The sequence below is a fragment of the Ixodes scapularis genome, unplaced genomic scaffold (genome assembly GCF_016920785.2).
Source record: "Ixodes scapularis isolate PalLabHiFi unplaced genomic scaffold, ASM1692078v2 PGA_scaffold5__190_contigs__length_132052651, whole genome shotgun sequence".
Taxonomy (NCBI): domain Eukaryota; kingdom Metazoa; phylum Arthropoda; class Arachnida; order Ixodida; family Ixodidae; genus Ixodes; species Ixodes scapularis.
In genome coordinates this window covers 59,902,660-59,924,641 of record NW_024609880.1, presented here as the reverse complement: position 1 = coordinate 59,924,641, position 21,982 = coordinate 59,902,660, and the positions used below count along the sequence as shown (strand labels likewise).

Below are 21,982 nucleotides of genomic sequence, written 5' to 3'. Positions count from 1 at the left end.
GATGATCGCCTGAGTCAATGTCCCGTCGTCGTCTTCATCTTTCTTAGGATATTAGGATACGTTCATATGCCACTGCTATGTCATGTAAGGCTAAATAATAGAGCCCCGTGTGGCGCTAAAAGAACTACGGTGTGTGTATTAGTACATTCGCCTAAACTGAATGCCGTAATGGCCTCGTCCCACTAGAGCGACAAACATCAATTTTTGTCCGGCGACACATCAAAGTTCCTTGTCGCTGATGCTGTCCCACTCCAAGGACCAACTCCCGCGACAAATACCGACAAGCGCCGACAAACGATCAGCGACGGGTGAGTTCTTGTCTGTCGTTGTACTTGAAGCGCAGCAAGCAGTCCCACCGCCGTAGTGAGAGAAAACCTGAAGCACAATCTCATTCATCAGGACCCAATTTGTCATGCCTCAATAATTTATTAATTTCTTAGAAGTGCTTGGCAAGACCGTAGGCCAGAGGAGCGTGGTGGGCGTAGGCGAAAGGAGCAGCGTGCACCACTGGGGCGGCGTGCACTGCGCGCACGGCACCTGGAGCAGCGTGCACAGCGTGAACGGCGGCCACTGGGGCAGCCTTGACAACGACCGGGTGTGGGCCCTCAACGGCGCTGGAGAAGAACGGAGCGTCGGCTGGGACCGAGGTCTTGGTTCCTGGCTCGTTGGTTTCGACAGTCGGATGGAAGCCGGTGGCGTCGGCCACATACTTCACCACACGGGTAACACCGAACGCGTCAACGTAACTGTAGGAGCCGACCTTGTTGTTGAACTCGTCTCCGGTCTCCTGACGGGTCATGCGGGTGCCAAATTCGTCGACGTTGTCGAAGCCGAAGCTGTATGGTTGGGGTGGTGCCTGCAAAAGTACGTGATACAGGAAAATAAATATTTGAAAGAGTTTCGGTTGTTGCAGTCTTGTCTGGTGCATCATAATGATACAAAGTGATGATGAGCACGGCGGAGTGAATATATTTATTTGAGGTGTTATCATCAACTCAGTGTTTGACTCCTTTTAGAAAAATGCTTGAGTAGCCCAGAGGTTGAAAATAGCTGTGATCGGCATCGCGTTCGAGAAACTACAATAAATTTGAAATTTGTTCTAAAAGGCGTTTAGCGTCGTCATGATTGCAACCTAGAATCATACGTTTTCTTCTTTTTGTCTTTTCTAAACATTATTCATACTGTTAAAAAAGCGCGAAAAAATAACAGCCTGAGCTACTTTTTTTATCTTCTACGTTGTAGTAAACATGTCGTATGTTTGCTACGTAATCAATTTTGATTCAAGGAACGTTTCCGTCGCATAAATTTGAATAGCGTGGTGCAGGCGCTATGCTATTAAAAGACTGCAAAATTATTTCCGCAGACTCACGTGTTCAACCACAACACCACAGGCCACATAGGCGAAGAGGCAGCACAGAAGAATCTGCAACGAAGAGATGGACCGTTATTTCACTGAAAGGGAACACAAGGCTACAAAACATGGATCTGAATGCTAAGCGGCTCTCAGAGTGAGGGATATTCGCGTACCTTAGAGAACATCGTGGGTACTTTTCCTCTCTGTTCGGAGTGAGATCGGTGCTGCATATGAAGCTGACGTTTGCTTATATACCAAGCGCAGTTCATCCTAGACAGGTTTTATTATATGTTATAGCTTATCTTATAAACCAATGGGCGGTCTGGGAAAAATAACTCTTTTTAAAAAATTACTCAGCAGAGGAACGTGGCTAGGGCTAAAAAAGGAATGTAGTAAGAGATACTGTCTTAGTTTTCATAGTCCAGAGGTGGCTCAAGATAGAATATAATTTAACCCTCAGGCAAGGAGGATCAGTTATTTTGTTTGCTTCATATGCAGCACTGCTCGCATCTTTGCCTCATTATGCGAAGCTCGCTTGTGGTAAACAAAATTTAATTTTTTTAATAATTTTTTTGAGTGTTTATACTTTATGTATATCTACGGCACCATAACATGTAGAATGCCATGTCACTTGAAAGGAAATCTACAATTGAAGCTTTTCTCGTTAAATAAAGTTTCCTTCAAATGGTGGAAAACACGTCGCCTTAATCGTTCTATAAAAACTACTGAATCTTGCTCGTGCTTCCGTTCCTCGTCTTATATAAAAATGTTGTGCACAATCACAATTGAGATATTATACGGGACGGGCTGATATTGAGAGAAATTGTAGTATATACTAACATCAATGCTATCAAGTTTGAAACACACAATCTATCTCGAACAAGTGGAATTAATTACGAAGGTGCGACAACTAGGGGGTAGTAGCGCGCACGAACACCTCCCTCCAGGACCCACGTGCTAGCCACACCTTCAATAACCGTTTGTGCATTTTATCCTAGTTTCCTGTTCTGTCCTTCTTACTACCGACAGCATCATCTTCACAATATAGAGACTGAAAAAAAGGCCATTGTTTCACCAAAATTTAGAGGTCACTTTGATCATGTATATGAACGCGCAAGGATTGCTACAGAGGGTGCCTCTCGAAACGTTAAGCGAATTGTTCCTTTAAAAACTATGCACCGAACAGAAGTAATGGCAAAGTCATATTGGTCTCTGCGAAAGTGAAATTGTGACGAAGTAAAGATATTTTAAAGAGTAAGTTTGAATGTATGGTTCCAATTGGAAAGTTTCGGGCGATTGATATAATTCAGTAAACAATCCAACTTTACCTGGAATTTCGTAATCAACCCATTTTAAAGAAATAAGAATAGTCTTCATTGAGAATATTTAAATATGTTTATTCCAGTAGGAAATAAATTAGCAGGATGGCTCTAGAGCCGTACAACTCACAACTTCTCCAAAAGTAGTCAATTAATCTTAAATTAATGACAATATTGAAAAGCAACTTCAAAGAAAATTGAAAAAGTAATAGTCAAAACCAGAAAATCTTCAAAATTACGCGAGGTATACAAATGCAAAGATATAAAAATGGTCTATGGTATTCAGTCGAAACTATTCTAATTATTTTTTTACAAATTTATTTACATGCAATATGACTAATTCATTGCAGGATTGCTAGTGTATTTTTTTAATATTTGATTGGAGTTTAACAATTTTCTTAACCTGAAATTTACCCACAAATTAAGGTGTAGACTCACCTGGCCTATATTAGATCTGCAAGGTTCTGTTTGACGGGGAAGACACTCACCTCATACATAATATTAAATGACCCATCGGAAGTTAAGCGCCCCATGCCTGTTTGGTACAGTGAATTCGAATGTGACAAAGCGGTCTGTCAATTAAGCTACGGTGGTAGAATTTGTTGTTCAAGAAATTTGAATTTCTCGCCGCGAACAAACGTTGGCAAACGTTTTAGAGCAGAAATCTTTTCTTGTTCCCAGTCTCGGGGTGTTTTTACTATGTTCAATTATCACCAGAATAAAAAAAAAATATTTCTGCAGTTTGCGTGCCGTGCACGATCAACATCAAAATGACATGCCACTAGTGATGTCGTTGATGAACCTTCGAAAGTGTTTTGAACGATATTTCTCTTGCATTAGATGGCGGTAATTGCGCATGAATCTAAATTTAATAGTCAATACCCTATTGAAAAAGGCCAATATGAACTCGGCTTATTGGAAATATTGTATTCCAATGAAGATGATGGAAACCAATAAAAACTTATTGTTATCCGATTAACCCAATACGCACGATGGGAATTCATATCGGAGCACAATATCCCGATATAGTATGCGGTTATTGGTATACAACAGGATATTGGAGCACAATATCCCGATATAACTTGCGGTTATCGGTATACAACACGATATCGGAGCACAATACCCCGATATACTACACGGTTATTGGAATAGAATGCGACATCGCGTGCATATTGGTGACCGACATGGACATACTGTACGGCCACACGATATACAAATATTGGTCGTCGATCATGGGACCAAAGGAGAATACAATATGATATCGCGTGCATATATCTCAGAACGCGGGTACCAAGTTACCAACATGCATTACGTTGGCATATCCACACGGCAATACGCGAAAAATATATTGGGTGTGAATACACACATAACATAAACGTTCTGCGTTGCGAACACATTAACATTGATCGACAGTGCAAGTATGTACAGCTGTTAGTACGGCACACAGTACACACAGCCTCGCGCGCTTGAAACTAGACAACCCACCAAACCATTCAGAATAACTAGCCGGAACACCCGCCGCGACCTACCTTTTAATGAGAAAGCCCAATAACGACGTGCTCATTGGAGCGATCGTTTTCCAACAAATGTTTATTGCAGTTGTAATGCAACAAAAGTTGATCGCCAAACGATAAACCCAACGTAACGGGATACAATTCGATGTTGCAACACACCATCGCAATACAACAAGAAATTATCGGTGTTGGGACACGACCACCACATCGAATACGATATCAATACGAAGTTACCGACGGTGAGAAATACAACATCATGACACGATATACTAGTTACCGGTGTTGGGACCGAAATCGAACGCTATACGTGACAATGTCGGTTCGCACGATAAAATAATGAGGGTGAATAGGTTTGACAGGTCACGTGCATGTAGTTGCTTCTTACGCGCACATTTATCGATATTGACCCACCTTTCTGGGTAATCCTACGTGGTACACAAAATCCACGACGACATGCGAGCACATTTCACCCACCACTTTTCGTCGCCTGTTTCGCGAGATTCACACACTGTCCAAAAAACAACTTGAAAAATACGTGCACTTGCGCCATCAAACGATACGTTACAGCCTCGTTTCTCGAGAAGACAGTTTCCATCGCCAACACGCGCGCCCGCGCGCGCGCAAGCAGTTTGGACCACAGTCGCCACAGTTTGGACAGTTTGGACTTCGAACTGTTCGAACTTCGAAGGGAGCGAGCCCGGCTGGCCCGGCGCGATGCCCGCGTGCTGGCGAGCCGCCAAGACGAGCATGCGCAGTGCGCAGCACTGGTGCGCAGCGCGCAGCGGGCGGGCGTCGGTTGCGCCACTGTCACCACTGTGTCTGTGTCAACGACTGTGTGTTGCGCGACCCGGCTAGCCTGGCCAGCCGGCGTGATTGGCTTTCGTCGCACTCTGTACTCGTGGGCATCGAGCGAAACCTACACACTTTCAATTGCTTCGAAAGGTACGTATACACGACTCTATTACTTGCAGCATTGAGTGCTTTGGCGTACGCGGATCAAAGTAAACACCGAAGGACAGAAAGGATAAGTGAAGTTTTTAAATCGAGGCCTTTTTGAACGCCTGTGTCCCCTGTTGAAAGCACCTAGCTGTGCTCTGTTGCAGGCGCCATTTCGACTGCGTGTGCTCCAATGTAACGTCAGTCACTGTTCACACTCGGCTAGCTTTGCCAGTTTGTTATCTCATGTGCGAAATAGACATAGAAACCAGCGCCGCGTCTCTTTCGGATACTCAGCCTCCAGCCCCCTTCCTTCCGGCGTGCTTTCTGCCGCGCCCGTTCGGCGCATTGGATTCGCGGGCGCGTCAGGCTCGTTCGAAGAGGCGTCTGAAGCTGACGAGTCGCCGAAGTGTACCGGAGCTTCTCTTTAGGAAAGTCGCAATCGACGCTCGGCGGCTCGGCTCTGAGCTCGTACTTTTCTCCTCCCGGGTAGACCATGAGTGCCGATGAACGAATTTGAAAAAGCGCTAGCGAGTGACTTTGTGACGCCGCCCAACTGTCCTTCTATCAACGGCGCAGAGCAAATGATGTACAGAAAAAAAAAAAAACGCGTTTTTTATATTTTGTTGGCCATGTTTCACCTCAACACAGAGTGAATCGCGGCTGTACGTCGGTTGACTCATTATTGTGCCTAGATTGTAACGGAACCTTTTTGGTGTGATCTTATTCTGATATCGTTATATCTCGCCTTTTCATCTTGGCTGCACACCTCTAGACGACATTCTACACATTGCACTCCTTGTCGACATGTCGCTGGTGCTTGAGACTAATTGGAAGTCACTGTTTGCTCACTCCTTGGTGCACACATTTTATGTTCAACATCAGTTATCTGAAGGAGGCTCCGTGAAACCCTGGAATTTGTTTAGAGGTACCTCTACATACTGTGTTAGAGTGCTGTTTTGTGCGTTGTAGGTTCGCACAAAACCAAATTGCACCTTGTAATATACTCTTTGACTGTTTACTACAATTAAAGTTGCAATGAAACATTGGCCACGAGAGGTGACTCGGCCAACGTGGCCAACAAATTCCTCACATAGTTTTCTCCATGGGTCATTTTGGATGTTGGCAAATTTTCTTGTGAATAATGAGTGTTATGCACATATGTTTCTTCTACTTTTCAGACAGGTACTTCAGTTAGATAAACCCCAGCAAAAGCAGCAAGAGAGTCTCGTAGGGTCACACCAAGGATAACGGCATTCCTGCTCGAGTCCCGGGTCTTCTCACCGAACTTCACTGAGCATAATGGTACATTCCCTTTCCTTAACTTTGTGGGAGCCAAGGGTGAAAGACGACGCAGAGGGCACGTGACAGGCGGTCGGCGGAGAAAGAAGTCACGAGCTGGTGCGAGACAGTGCGTGCTGAGCGAGGCTGGAGCTGGGCAGGAACATCGGAGCCGAGCTGCCTGGCTTGGAGCGGTCCACCAGCGAGGTTCAAACCGGACCGGTAGAAGCGGCGAGTCCTGGCCATCTAGCCTAGGCCACGACGATCCCGGGGTGGTTCCGCAGCGAGACTCGGGCAGTGATAGCCCGGGACAGCCAGCCTACGCAGCGCTGGCATGGGAAGGACGATCCGCAGGCCTGGACACTGACTCTGACTGTGAGCTCTGATCGACGGACGACAACAAGGGTCGGCGTGCCTGGACTGTTGGCTCTGAACGACGGGCAACCGTGAGGTAGTAAACTTATTCGCTGTCTTCTCGGTGCTGTATGTCACTCCCTGGGTGACGGGCGGAGCACATACCGATTGGGCGGTGATTATTAGTAGCTAAGCGAACTCCATAAAGAAACCAGTATTAAAATGGCACATCCAACGTGAGGATCATTCGGTATGCCTCTGCTTCTAGTCGTCCCCAGGGAGTCATACGGATTCGTTGAGCGGGTTGTTCACTAACGCTAACGATGCCCGTTGAGACAAATATGTTGGAATTTTGGCGACTTGTCTCACGGCAGACCTCAGCAGGTGTCTCATCGAATCAAGTACCTAAAGGGCTCGAAGAACGAGGTTGAATACACGCTTTCTCGGGTACCCTAGAATAGTGGTTGGCAGGAGACTGGGAGCGCGGTTAAGATGTAAGAAAGTCGTCTCCAGAGGCAGAGGAGAGTCATGGCATGTTCGCTGGAAGGCAGGATAACGAGTGGCAGGAGGGGAAACAGCCAGGACTCATTGCAGATTTAGGATTTAGGCTTGGGGTGATGCGGTAGGCAAGTAAGCTCTTGTCGAGGCCTGGAGTGCAGATGGGTTTTTGACAGTGGGTGTTGGAAAGATTGCGGAAATGGCAGTTGACACCGGGAACACTGGCAGACGAGATTGTCAGCGGGTGTCGGGTAAACTGGCGGAAATTGCGGTTGGCACCTGGAACGCTGCTGGGCCAAGACGGCTAGTTTCTTCGCGTCAGTCCAACAGTCGACAAAAGGTGGAGGGACGACCCTCCCTTGAGGGGGGTCGCTCCAAGAAAGCTACGAATTGATTTAGATGATTCTTTCTCGACTTCACTCTGGCCGGGCGTGGCACTGACAGCAAGACTTTTAATAAGTTATGTCGCGTCACGGCCTGGCCGGGGATGCGGCGGTAGACATTTAGGTGGCTTGTAGCTGTCCAGCTTGCCTTGAGGTGTGAACGGTTGAAGCGGGCTTGCTCGCTGAGCGTGAACGGTGGAAGCAAGCCTAAGGCCCACTTCAGACAGGGCAATTTTCCCTAGCAACTTAACGTCGCAACACCAGCAACACAGGCCGCCTGCGTTCAGACGCTGCAACCAAATTGCTACGACTTGCCATCATCATCATAAAATTTGATTTTTCTTGCACTATATAGACGCACAACTACGTGCTAAAAACATGTTTTTATATCTTTGACTGGCATTAATACTCATGTTTCTGAAAAAGTTTATTTCCAAAAACGATCCATTTGAAACCAGGACCAAGTCTTCAGCTGTCATCCTCACCACCACAGGGGTGTCACGTGAAAATATTGCGTCCCTGATTGGCTGCTGCCGCTTCAAACTTTTCCAGCTTGTTCGAGTTGCGTGTCTGTTTTAAGCCGAACCTGATCTCAGAAATTCGTGCTGATCTGGGAAAACCTAGGGAATTACCCGCCAGCAACCTCAAAATTGCTAGAAAAGTTGCCCCATCTGAAGCGGGTTTTAGGGAACTGAAATCAAGGGCAGTGGAGCTCTGGGTTCAAACCCACCTGGAGACGTTTCTTTTCTTTTTGCCTTTTTTTTAGTGTACAGTATATATATATTTATATTTATAAATAATATTTTTTTTTTAAGTTTTAATGTATAGACGCATAATTTACACACTAATTCACATTCAGAAGTGCTTTTATTCACACACTGTGGCTCCCTAGTGCTTGCTATAGCTTCTTGCTAAGCTATTGCAAGCTCTGCAAGGGGAGGGGCATCTTCCCACCCTTTGCAGGCTGTAAAGCTGTGGCTTGCACAGCTCTAGCAGGTCGCACCTCGCACACTGGCTCCGTCATCAAGCATAGGGGCTGCATGAGTCGCGCCACACCGTAAGGCTATATACGGTCGGGTCACAGCACCTGGGACCATTCGTCGCTGCATTCAGCTGTGGTATGGTGGCATGGTCAGGGCATGAAGCAGGGGTACAACTTGGAAATGCTCATCTTCATCACATTTGAAGCACATTTTTTTATTACTTTTGTGTCGAGTTGTCAGCATTTTAAGGGTGAGGAAGCAAGCAGCAGTGAGAGCAAGAAAAAAAAATTGAAAGCCGCTCTTATTGAGAATTTATTACAAGCACTAGGAAGCCGTGGAGTATTCTTAAAAAGCTTCTAAAGCTGAATTAGCGTATAAATTATGTGCTAGTGCCTCAAAAATAAAAAGCAAACAATTTAAGTATAATTAATAAGGATAAACATATACACCAGGAGGACTTCAACCAGAACAACACAGTCTGTAAATTTGAAATTTGACACCATAAACCGCTTGGCCACCACCCAATTTTATTTTTAGGTCGTTTATCGAGGTATATGAATTTCGTTTGCAGCTGTGGGCTGCAAGAGATATAGCCTTATTTTCATTTACTTTACTATTCCCACCAAATATGGCAAGTGACCAAGAATAGAACGTCATTTGTCGGCCGAGGCACTGTGCTTGCATCAAGGCAAACTAGCCTGGCTTGGTAGGCTTATATTTTGTTTCATCACCCGTTTAGGATTCTGTTGTCGCTCATCAAAAGAAAAAAAAACTAAGTCTGACTTATTCTGGTGTGCAGGTACCCTTGGCAGTAAACTCTGCTAAATGGGGCAAAATATATATTATACATTTTTTAGCAAATATGCATTGTTTTAGCAAAATGAGCTACACTATTTGACTAAGGTGAAACAGAACGAGCCTTTCCACCTGGGTCTGTTTCCATCTTTCGCAGACACTATTTCCTGGTTTTTGTGGTTTGTATCAGACTTTTGTGTCTCTGACCGGCCAAAGCATCTGTGTTAGACTCAGACTGGTTTCTTTAGGATATGTGCAGGTATTCTTCGCAGCAAATGGCTGCCAATCATGAACACGAGTTTGTTCTCGGCCACCAAGAGCAAGTATTTTCAAGGTGAGCTATTGCCTGCCTATATTTTATTTATTTATTTATTTGATGATACTGCCAGCATTCTGTGGAACGCCCAGGCAGGAGGTGTACAAAAACAATATTCAAAGACAAGCGGAAGTAGTACAAACAAGCAGACAGCGCCACTACTCAACAAAGTGCGAGAGTAGTGCTTCAATAAAAGCATCTAATGATCTCAAATCAAAACACTTTCAAGAAGCTTATTCCACTCACACGTGGTTCTAGGAAAAAAGGATGCTTTGAACAAAGTGGTTCCACACAATGGTTCGACAAGTGTTAATTGGTGTTTGCCTCTCATGGGCCTTGTTTCGTTAAATGAAGTGTAATCACAGAGACGCAGTCGCAAATTACCCTGTATCATATTATAAAGAAACTTCAGCCGTCCTGTTTTTCTTTGGGTTGCCAAATCACTCAATCCGATCTTGGGTACAAATCTGAAACTAATGACATAAAACCATAATGGTTGTACACAAACTGCAATGTCTTTTTTTTTTTTTGCACAGTCTGTAACATATCGATTGACAGCTTTGTATGAGGGTCCCATACAATACATGCATATTCTAGCATTGGTCTTATGATGGTTTTATAAGCAGTCAGTTTAGTTTCAGGTGAACACAGGTTAATATTTCGTCTTAAAAACCAGAGCTTGCGCATTGCTTTACGAGCTATAAACTCAATATGTGCACTCCATGACAAATCAGAGGTAATTAAAGCTCCGAGGTATTGATATTGGTTAACAGTATCGAGTGGTACTCATTTGATAGAATATGTAAAAAAACAAAGGGTTGTTCTTCAGCGTCAAGGCCATTTGAACACACTTTTTACAGTTTAGAACCATATTCCATTTTATGCACAATGCATGAACCAAAGATAGACATTAATTTAATTCTTCTTGATCAGACGGGTTGTTTACCTTAGCAAATAAAACACAATCGTCAGCAAAAAATCGGCTTTGTACATTGGGGTGGTGTATCTTTGAATCGTTAATAAAAATTAAAAACAAAAGTGGCCCAAGGACCGAGCCCAGGGGCTCGCCCGAGAAAACAGGTGACTCGGGGGGGGGGGGGGGGGGGGGAAACAGTCAACACTAACACACTGCGTTTAGTGTTTCATTCCCCTTGGATGCCATTTCCTATGTGTAGTGGTCTTGCATTAGTATTTTTTGTCTCCCTTCTGCAAAAACACCCCCGCAGGGGGCACCTGTGAAAGCAGGTGTTTGGAGAGTGGCGTCTCCACGGACCCCGAGCCATGCGGGTTCGCCCGCCCACGTATGGCTGTGCGTGGCTTTCCCGTGTCCGGGGAAAAGGGCATCCTGGTGGTTGAGCCGAGCCCGGGGTAGGTTTGGACCCTTCGGACCACTTCGGCCCCTGCTTCTCGTAGACGGGAGTCCTGGTAAGGCCCGGCCAGGATGATTCAGTCTAGTCGCCTTTTCTTCTACTATCCCCTCCGATCTTTCACTTTTACCTGTCCTGTTTCCTTTTTTTCCTTCTCATTTCTCTTGCTCCTTTTTCTTCCCTCTTTGGCGGCAAGGGCTAACCTTGGGTGGCAATAGACCTCTTGTCTGGACCCACACTAGGTTATAGTGTCTTGGTAGCACTGATAGCGTAATGTCGTCAGCAAAACCCTTATTGCTATGGCACATTACCTATCCCCATGTTGGGCTCCGTGGTGGGTGGTGCGCTACAGATGCCGAACGCCTTCCCATTTCTTATGGGTTCTAAACTAAAGCAAAAACCTGATCGGGCCCTGAAAAGGGTCCGGACCGAAGTACACGTCAGAGAAGCATTTGCACCCGTGGAGAAGTTTCCCCGATTTCTCGTCATGCATTCCGAAACGGAAAAACCTTTATCCAAGTTATCCCCGTTCCTGGTCTCTAAGACTCTTGAATCTGTAATCGGAAAAAATTTTAAAGCAAAAAAAATGCCATCTGGAGATCTCCTCGTTGAAGTTGTAACCGCTCAACAAAGCTTAGACCTGCTGGCACTCAACGTGGTGTCTGACTACAGGGTTACTGTATCACCCCACCGCACTTTGAACACTATAAAAGGCGTAATATCAGAAGATGACGTGCTAGAATCCCCCGAAGATGAAATTGTCGATGGCCTTCGTGACCAAGGAGTCATTGCTGCCAAACGAATTTCTATTCGACGGGACGGCCAAGAGGTGAAGACAAAGCATGTCATTCTGACTTTTGAGCTGAGGGCGCTTCCGGAATCAGTGAAAGCCGGATATCTGAACTGTAGAGTACGGCCATATGTGCCAAACCCTCAGCGTTGCTTTCATTGCCAGAGATATGGCCATAGCGCCCAGAGCTGCCGTGGGAAGACAACATGTGCCAAGTGTGGCAAAAATGATCACCCTGCAGAGAATTGCTCTAATGCACCTTGCTGAATCAACTGTGGTGAACCTCACCCTGCTTATTCCCGATCGTGCAAAAAATGGAAACAAGAAAAAGAAATTATAACACTCAAGGTGAAAGAGAACATCTCATTCCCCGAAGCCAGGAAGCGATTCTCCTTCCTGCAGAAGGGGCCTTACTCTTTGGTGGCACGTGCAGGGGGTGTGCCATCAAAGTCTTCGGTAGGAACCCAGGTCGGTCCTAATGACCTGGTGATTCCACCACCTCCCCCTGCCTCACAAAGATTCGCTCCACGACTCCGTTTGTCGTTGGAATCGAAGAAACCACAGGGGCCTCCAGATGGTGCAGAGGCAAGAGATGCCTCTGTGCCAATGGATGGGAGACAAGAGGAGAGGCGGCAACACCAGCCTCAGGGAGAAGGCACTAGTGCCTCTTCCATTCTAAAGGACGGGCCATCGAACGGTGTGCCTGCCTTGGTCACTCGGACCCCTCCCAAGAAGAAGGAGGGTATGTTTCGTTTTAAGGCTTTAGAAGAGGCCTCGACACGTAAGGAGGTGCCCGTACCAGCTGCTCCCTCAGCCGTTCCGCCTGAGGAGGAGCGGATGGAACTTGGTGAACCTCCTCCCCCTTGTTCGGTCCCACCTGATGACGCAAGGCTTATTAAAAAGTCATCCCAGAAAAAGCTCAATCCGCGAGTAACCCCACCCAAACCGCCCCAGGGCACTTAGGGCAGGTTTCCTTTTTTCTTGTGTTGTTACTTTAAATCGTTTTTAACATGAACTCACATAGTTTTATACAGTGGAACTGTAGAAGTCTTCTGCAAAATATTGATGACATTCATTTCTTCCTGGATGAGCTACAGCCCATTGCTGTGTGCTTGCAGGAGACATATCTTAACAACACCCATACAAATGTTTTTAATCGTCACCGCGTTTTTAGAAAGGATCGGGATTCAGACCACTCTTCAGGTGGTGTTGCCATTGTTGTACGGAGTGGCATAGCATGTGTGGAAGTTCCTTTGCGTACATCACTAGAAGCTGTTGCGGTACGTGTTCTTGCTGATCGTCTCATTACGGTTGTGTCCTTGTATTTGCCACCTCATCGTCAACTGCATCTTCATGAACTTGAAGGATTGGTTCAGCAACTCCCAACGCCTTTTTTAATTTGTGGTGATTTTAATGCTCACAGTCCCATGTGGGGCAGTAAGCGCCTTGACTCTCGTGGCGCTGTTGTAGAAAGATTTTTATTGTCCTCAGACGTATGTCTTTTAAATAAGAAAGAACCAACGTTTTATAGTTCCACTCATAATTGCTTCACATCCATCGACTCTCCATTTCATCACCTTCATTACTTCCCTGCTTTTCTTGGAAGGTTTTAAACAACCCTTTTGGGAGTGATCATTTCCCGGTTGTAATTGAAAGCCTCGTTCCTCTGCCGTCTATTTTAAAACGAACCCCTTGGTGGAAACTGGACAAAGCCGACTGGGCACTCTTTAAACTTGATGCAGTGCTTGACCCGTCAGTTCTAGCAAATTTGTCACCTGAAGAAGCGACAGTGTATGTTACGGAGCAAATCATAAGTGCCGCCCAAGACGCCATTCCTCGCACCTCCGAAAACTTGCCCAAGAGGTGTAGGCCTTGGTGGAATGAAGACTGTGCCACCGCAAGGAAAAAGCAGCATAGGGCATGGGACACCTTTCGGAGGTACGCTACTCCTTCAAATAAGATAGAATTTAAAAGACTAAAAGCAAAGGCCCGATGGACTATGAGAAAAGCTAAGTGGAAGTCCTGGACCAGGTATATTTCCTCTCTAAAACGTTTTGTCTCAGAGAAGGAAGTTTGGGATAGGCACAAAAAAATCAAAGGGGATTACCGTTGCTTCGTTGTTCCTCTATTTAGCTCCCCTGCTAACTCGCTGAAAGATGTTGCTAATGTGCTTGGACAGCACTTCGAGAATGTTTCCAGCTCCCGAAATTATCGGACGGAATTTAAACGTTTTAAAGCAAATGCAGAATGTCACCGTATACCCATGTCCGGTTGTAGCTCTGAGCCATACAACACTCCTTTTACAATGCAAGAACTAGAGGTGGCTCTGGGCTCCAAGAAGAGGTCAGCTCCGGGCCCTGATGGAATCCACTATGAAATGCTCCGTCAACTGTCTCGAGAATCGCTGAACACACTACTAGATTTTTTTAACTATCTGTGGGAAGCAGGCTACTTTCCTCAAATGTGGAAACAGGCGCATGTAATTCCTTTGCTGAAAGCTGGGAAGGACCCTTCGGATCCCCGTAGTTATCGTCCAATCGCGTTAACGAGTTGCCTTGGCAAAACCTTTGAACGCCTCATTAATAGGCGGTTAATTTATATTTTGGAGCATAACCACTTCTTTGCTAATAACCAATGTGGTTTTCGAGAAGGGCGCTCTACCTTGGACCACATAGTCCGCCTGGAAACAACAATACGTGAAGCTTTCATAAATAGGCAACATTGTGTCTCTGTTTTCTTCGACCTGGAGAAAGCATATGATACGACATGGCGGTATGGTATCCTTCATGATTTATATGCCTCTGGGGTGCGTGGTCGCATGTTGCGGTGTATAAGCAGTTTTCTCACAGGTCGCTCCTTTCAAGTTCGACTCGGCACCACACTATCCGACCAGTATGTCCAGGAAAATGGTGTTCCGCAAGGAGGTGTACTGAGTGTCTCCTTGTTTGCCGTAAAGATAAACTCGTTGTCAAAGGTAATTCCACCTTCCGTTTCATACTCCCTCTACGTGGATGATATTCACATCTCGGCCTCTTCTTGTAATTTGTCTAGCTGTGAGCGGCAACTGCAGCTTACCATCAACAGAATTAGTAAGTGGGCTGACGAAAATGGGTTTAAGTTTTCAGCTGAGAAGACTATCTGCGTGCCATTTTCTCTGCGTCGGGGGCTCTTTCTAGATCCAGAACTGACACTAAACAGGGTTCCTATTAGTGTAAAAACGGAGCATAAATTTTTGGGCATAACGTTTGAAAAAAGTTAAACTTCGTTTCCCACCTGAAGAACCTGAAGAAGAAGTGCCTTAAATCAGCTAATATTCTTAAAGTCTTAGCGCACAAGTCATGGGGATCCGACAGAATATGTCTGCTACGCCTGTACAACTCCCTTATCCGGTCACATCTGGACTATGGTGCTATAGTTTACGACTCAGCGAGGCCTTCTGCACTTAAAATGTTGGATCCTGTGCATCATCTCGGTTTAAGGCTCGCTACAGGTGCCTTCCGCACATCGCCCATTCCTAGCTTGTACGCTGAATCTAATCAGATGTCCCTTAGGCACAGACGACGTTATCTTGCTGTGACTTATGCTTCCAGAATTTTGTCCTATCCAAATCACCCAACTTATGGTGCCTTGCAACATTCTCGGTTTTCTCGTCTTTTCGAACATAAGCCCAGGGTTGTACCGCCTTTAAGTCTTCGCCTTGAGGGCATTTCTACATCTCTTGACCTCACCCTTGACGAGACCGACCTTTTGCAGAAGGGTGAAAATGAAGCTCCGTGGAGTACGTTGCCCGTCTTTTGTGATTGGTATTTTACTAGATTTAATAAACATAACGTCCCCCCTGTGGTGATTCAACAAGAATTTCTTGAGGTGCAGAAGAAGTATGATAACCACTCCCAATTTTATACCGATGGTGCTAAATCATCGCATTTTGTAGGATCAGCAGTTTACTCTGAAGGATTCAGTAAGGTTCAGCGTCTCAAGGAATGTGCAAGTATTTACACGGCAGAGCTCTATGCAGTGTTGATGGCCTTGGAATATATCCTCATCAGCAAGACAATGAAATCTATTTTATTCGTGGACTCTCAAAGTGCGCTCACCACACTTTGCTCAATAAAGGGAAGTAAAAATAGACTGGCACAACTTGTCCGATCTAAGGTACAATGTGGTCTGCGGCTTGGCCGAGACATAAAATTCTGCTGGGTGCCTAGCCATTCCTAGGTAATGAAAGAGCAGACGAATTGGCCACGAGCTCTAAGCACCTACTGCCAACCACCTCACAGATTCCATTTCAAGACATGAAGCCCTTGGTAAAATCATCAGTTTTCCAGCTATGGCAATCGGAGTGGAGTCTGGAATGCGAAAACAAACTTCACAGGATTAAACCAGCTCTTGGTATGTGGGAGAGTGCATCCCACAAAACCCTCCGCCTTGAAGTTCTTTTGTGTCGTCTTAGAATTGGACATTCCTTCCTCATCCACAAACATCTGCTCAGGGGGGAAGCCCCACCCCTGTGTGATGAATGTGGGGAGCGTTTGACAATTTTACACATTTTGTGGCTGTGCCCAGGGCTTGAGCAAGAACGACGTACACATTTCCCCGAGTTTTTTTCCCACCAGATTCCTTTTCACCCAGCGCTGCTAATTGGCGAGACTCCTATAGTACCATTTGATCGTGTCATAAATTACTTGAGAAAAACCGGCTTCCTACCAGAGTTGTAATTTTAACTCTATGAATTTTAACCTTGTCATATGAACCTCTTTTCGATAATTCATATAAAAAAGACCCGAGTATGTCCCAACTAAACAAGCTTGGCGCAGTATGGCCATAGTAGCTTTGCGCCATAAAGCCTGTAATCAATCAATCAATTCTGCAAAAACACCCAAGTTTAATTAAGACCGGGTTCTTTCTTATACATGCAGGTCTTGGTGGCAAGCACCAGCCAATCAAGGCCAGAAGTTTGCTCTTTGCCGCTCATCGCAAGTGTTTTCAAGGTGAGTGATTGATGCCTGAGTTGTGTGTTTTATTCCTCACAGACACTCTATTTCCGGTCTTTATAGTGGTCTTGTGTCAGGCTTTTGTGTCTCTGTCTGGCCAAAGCATCTGTATTAGACTAAGACTGGGTTCTTAGGATATGTGCAGGTATCCTTCGCAGCAAATGGCTGCCAATCAGAAACACGAGTTTGTTCTCGGCCACCAAGAGCAAGTATTTTCAAGGCGAGCTATTGCCCGCCTATATCTGATGTGATGGCTGCGCCAATGGACCTTTTCCGAGAAGCGTTCTGCGCACGCGCGAGCGCCCGATGCCAAGCGGCGGAAGTCGGAACGAAAAATCGAGGAAATTCGGAAGGAGGCTGTATATCAGCGAGTAGAACACGTAACTGCAGCATATATATAATTGTGTTACACAAAAAAAGAACGTCGACGGAAAGGAAAACACGACGTTTGGGTGGACGCCACGGATGCCCCTCTTTCAAGTCACGTTGGGCAGGCGCCGCTGCTCAGAGAGCGAAGAAACTGGTAGCGTAGCTCCCATTAGGAAGTTTTCGTAGACCGCGCTGCCCCCTCCGCTAAGCGTTCCGCAACGAAGAAGTTGCTACTGCGCCTGCGCGCCGATAGCCTTGACTGTGGAGTTCCCGCTATCGTAGCGGATTGCGGAGGGCCTTGCGGGACGGCGAAAACGATCTACGAAAACTCCCTATTATCGATTGGTAGCGCAGGTAGGTTACTTCCTCGATTTTTAGTTAGTGCAGCCACCGCCTGGTGCCGTCGGTATGTGGAAAAGGTCCATTGCGCCAAACTGCACCAAGGGGCTAACCCTGCTACATTTTGTCAAAATATGGGTAATCTGCGCCGAGCCTGCGCCAAAGGGCCAATTTTGGTCGCCTTTCAAAACCGAAACTAAACTAAGTACCGTAACTGAGCATGCATGAGCTAGGCGGCACAAACGGCCGGCCGACACAAAATATCCTGCATCAATCGTCCATGGTTTTTTTTAATGGTCTTTTCCCGCCATGCCGTCTCTTCTTTCATGCTCCCGTCGTCTCGTAAGCAATAATCTCGTCTCACGATTTTTTTTTTTTAACGATAGATGTTGGCGTGTGTGTGTGCTGCAACGCTAGCGTGCTGGGTACCAGCCATGACGTGGCGCTGTGAAACGAAACTATGTTTTGGCGCGGCGGGAGTTGCTTTTTGAGCTGAAGCTCTCGCTCCTGAAATCAACGGCCACACGACATTGCAGATATGGACAGATATGGAGCTTCCTAAACTGAAACATAAGGACCGCCGCATGTTCATCAACATTCATGTTCTTGTTTAAAACATACGCTGCTACAAAAATCCCTCTCTAACTCAAAGACTGCTGTGTCGAAGTATTGATTACCTAGGTTTCTCTTGGTTGGCTTTCTTTCGAGAGGGACCCCGGTACGTGCAAAATGTGTTCTGAAGAAAAGTTGAAGTGAGCTAAAGCAAAGAAGGGAATGTCCGCACGCTGAACCCGCAGAGAACGCTTGTTTGTCTCGAGTTCAGTCGTTGCACAAAGCGACCCTGGCTCGCGATGTCTTGCATCAATGCGCTCAGGTTCTTTTTTCTGTGTTTAGCTCGTACCTCGCCTGCCGGCCTTGCAAGCACGCGGCGCTGGACTCTTTTTTGTCGCATGCTGGGCAGTTACATTTTGCATAGAGTTTTGGCAACCAGTTGGGACGGAGCGGAGAGGCATGCTTTCGGTTTCGATTAAACAGCCGTTTCGCTCGCGCGACAAAGCACATGCACCTGCAAGCCTGCCGGAGTTGCCCTCACGTGCATGCGACCCAACGATGCGAACATAATTGCACGACAGAGGCACCAGCCGGGACGTTTGCAATTTAGTGTTTTACATTTAATCACTTTTGACGAAAATCTGGCACGTCGGCAATCAGTAAAACGGTGGCGAGCGGTTTTTCGTAATTGCTTGGCAATGCCTACTGCTCTGTACACTTGTGGGATGTCGCAATGTCTCTTTGGAGACATTAAAATTGGACATTCAATACTACCCTAAGCTAAAGCAAAGCTTGCTCCAGCTTTGCAGAATGTTTCGAAAACCAAAAAGAAATCTGTCATGTCATTGGCATTTCAGTTACATCTTGAAAGACTCCTAGGTGGCCAAACTTGACCATAATCGGTTTATTTCGGCGAGCAAGATTCCCTTCGCGTGTCCAGCATTTAAAACAAATATTTTTATTTTTATTAGAATATCTGCTTTAAAAGCTACTTTTGCTGCTCCAAAACACTGTTTTGGCTGCTCCGAAAAGTGCTCCAAAACGGCTTAGGCCAATCACATCACTGCTATATGAGTTTCAGCATCTGTCAAGGAGCGCAAAAATCAAAGCCCGGGGGTTGGCCATTGCAAAAATGTTGACTCGGAAGCGCATAGGGAGGAAGCTTTACAAAAGTATCCACCTGCCTCTACAAGTGAAACCGAAACTAAGTATGTGGGTTCCATTTGAAAAAAAAATTGTCAGCCCGAATTAACTCAAGGCGGCACGGAGCAAACAAGCCACGGTACGAGTAGGCTTGGTTCAGGCTTTTGTAGGGGTGGTCGATGACTCGGTGTTTTCTTAAAAGTTATCTTTTTCTAAAAGTGTGGTGGTCAAATATTCGGGGATGGGCATTGAGTCAGGATCTTAAGGTAAAAATTTCATCCACATGCCGGGATTCATGTGCCTTGTCCCCCTAGCGAGGGGGACAAGGCCTTCAAAATTTTAGGTTCGCAAAATTGGTGCGTCAGGATTGACGTCTCATTTTACATCAGGCCTCTCATTTTAAAACTCGCTATAAATGACATGTCTAAAATTCGTTTGGGTGTATTTCCTTCCAGCAAGTATATGGTTCTGTCTCAAAAGGTCTAATCTGATGTTGACTGCACCTCAGGTCTCCACCGACAATTCATCAGGACGAGACCCAACCGGGACATTAGGGATGAGTGGCTTAAGCAAGGAAGGCTACATATACGACAGCTTCTTGCGGACAAAAACCGAAAATAGATAGACGGTGGATGTTTCATTTGCTATGCCTGTTGGCATGCACATTCTGTTTGTTATGATTGAAAATTCCTGCAGAGTTCAATTTCAACTATTTTTAAAAAACCGAGCATGCGCTCAGATCGCAGAAGTGCCTACCCTCTGATTCGAAACGATCCGCAAATAAGCAAAGGGCATACCAGACACCCATACACCTGTTTTGAGCCATGCTCAAAGTATTACAAGAGCACATAAGCGCCAGGTGCTTTGGCGTCTTTGCCACAATGGCGCCGGTTGCAGAGCTGACAGACCTGTGACTGGCACAAGCCATGGCATGGCCTTTGGGAACCAGGGAATCGAGATTTAAAAAGTAGCACAGAAATTGGAGGCGGGTGGTGAAGGTGGGCAGAGTTAACAGAAAACAAGGATGAAGGAAGTTCGTCGCATGAGGCATCTATGTCCCGTGCATATAATTTTGAGTGTGCTGTAGTTGGCTACTCAAAAAAGTTGTTACTTAAACGTAACTAATCGCAAATCTCTTGCAGTTTCCACGGCCCACAAGCCAGCAGGCGCCTGTTCATTCTTGTTCAAAGGTGAGGATTCTAGATTTTCTAGATTGCTCTGAAGCAGCAATACTGAAGCCAGACAAGCGGTACGGCATATTTAATTGACGGAGCCCAGAACGACTGGGGACGCTTTCACTGAAGCTTGTTTTGCTGCAATACACGCTTGTATTGCAGCAAAACAAGCTTCAGTGAAAGCGTCCCCAGTCGTTCTGAGCTCCGTCAATTAAATATGCCGTATCGCTTGTCTGTCTGGCTTCAGTGTTGCTGTAGGCGACAAAACATGTGCCAAGTTTTGTCACAAGAGGCATATTATGTCACGCACATGTAATTTTGATTTTATCCGGCTTAGTGTGCTGTAGGTGGCTGGTCAAAGAAATTGGTACTTGGACGCAACTAATCGCAAATCTTTCTGGCAGTTTCCAAGGCCTAAGAGCCAGCAGGTCCCAGTTTGCTTTTCCTCAGAGGTGAGAATCCCAGATTCCCGAAGCAGGAATACTGAAGCCAGACGACCGGTACAGCATTTTTAATTGACGAAGCTCAGAACGACTGGGGGCTCCTGCATTGAAGCTTATTTTTCTGTAATACATGCGAGTGCAATTGACGTATGCCTAGTTACGTCGCAAGAGGTTATCTATGTCCCGCGCATGTAATTTTTTTAATCTTTCCGACTTAGTGTACTTGAACGTGACAGCGCAGGAAAAATCGAACTCGCACCAGACACTCAGGAAGACAAGCACACGCGCTGAACTTACAACTCTTGTGTATTCGACTGCTTCATTTTTCTCTTCAGCGTCTGGGTTGACTTTTCAGAACGTGATAAGTAGAAGAAGTAGCACGAAATACAAAGGAAAATTCTAAAGAGAAGGCAAAAGAACAGTAAAAGAGAAGACAAATAAAGAAACGGAAAAAATATCTATACGAAACACATTTACAAATCGTCCCTCTCCCTCATCGCTATCATTTAGATAGAAATTGCAGCTCTTTGGTCGACAGCGCTATAGAAGGACTACTTACAGACTTGTCCTTCAGCTGTGCTATCCTTTCCGCTTCCATTATTTCTCTAGTCAATGCGTCTCTACTCCTACCTATTACAGAACAATTTTCAAAATGTGCTATACAGCCACAATCGCGACAATGGATTCCCAAGTGTCCAGCTACGACTCGGTGGGTGTTATAAAAATGCTCTCTTAAACGATCATTCAAACACGTTTCAGTCTGGCCTACATACTCTCTAACACATGAGAGTGGGACAAAATATACGACTCCTTCAGTACAATTTACAAAGCTCTTTTGGTGCTTTTTCGAACTACCAACTTCCCGGTGTGCCGATCCGTTTACCTTTTGGCACAGGCTTAGGAGCTTATTTGGTGCTGAAAAAGCAACATTAATGTTAATGCAGTTATCTATCTTTTTTAGACCGTGCAAAACTTTATGTATATATGGAACAACGGCCGTCCTTTTCTTTTCTGTATTGCGTTTAGGTCGTTCACCCCATCTTATTCTCTTTAATAAATCCTCTGCCACGGCTGTAA

At 45.6% G+C, this 21,982-nt stretch overlaps 1 protein-coding gene across 1 annotated transcript; it reads right to left on the bottom strand.

Moving 5' to 3' along the window:
* Nucleotides 1-406: 406 nt before the first annotated feature.
* On the bottom strand, nucleotides 407-1,539 carry LOC121837915 (cuticle protein 10.9-like). The gene is made up of 3 exons (XM_042293789.1): nucleotides 1,528-1,539; nucleotides 1,370-1,423; nucleotides 407-856 (listed from the first exon to the last, which is right to left on the bottom strand). Exons 1-3 carry the CDS (start codon nucleotides 1,537-1,539, stop codon nucleotides 437-439), a joined length of 486 nt encoding a protein of 161 aa, XP_042149723.1. The 3' UTR covers nucleotides 407-436.
* Nucleotides 1,540-21,982: the final 20,443 nt, after the last annotated feature.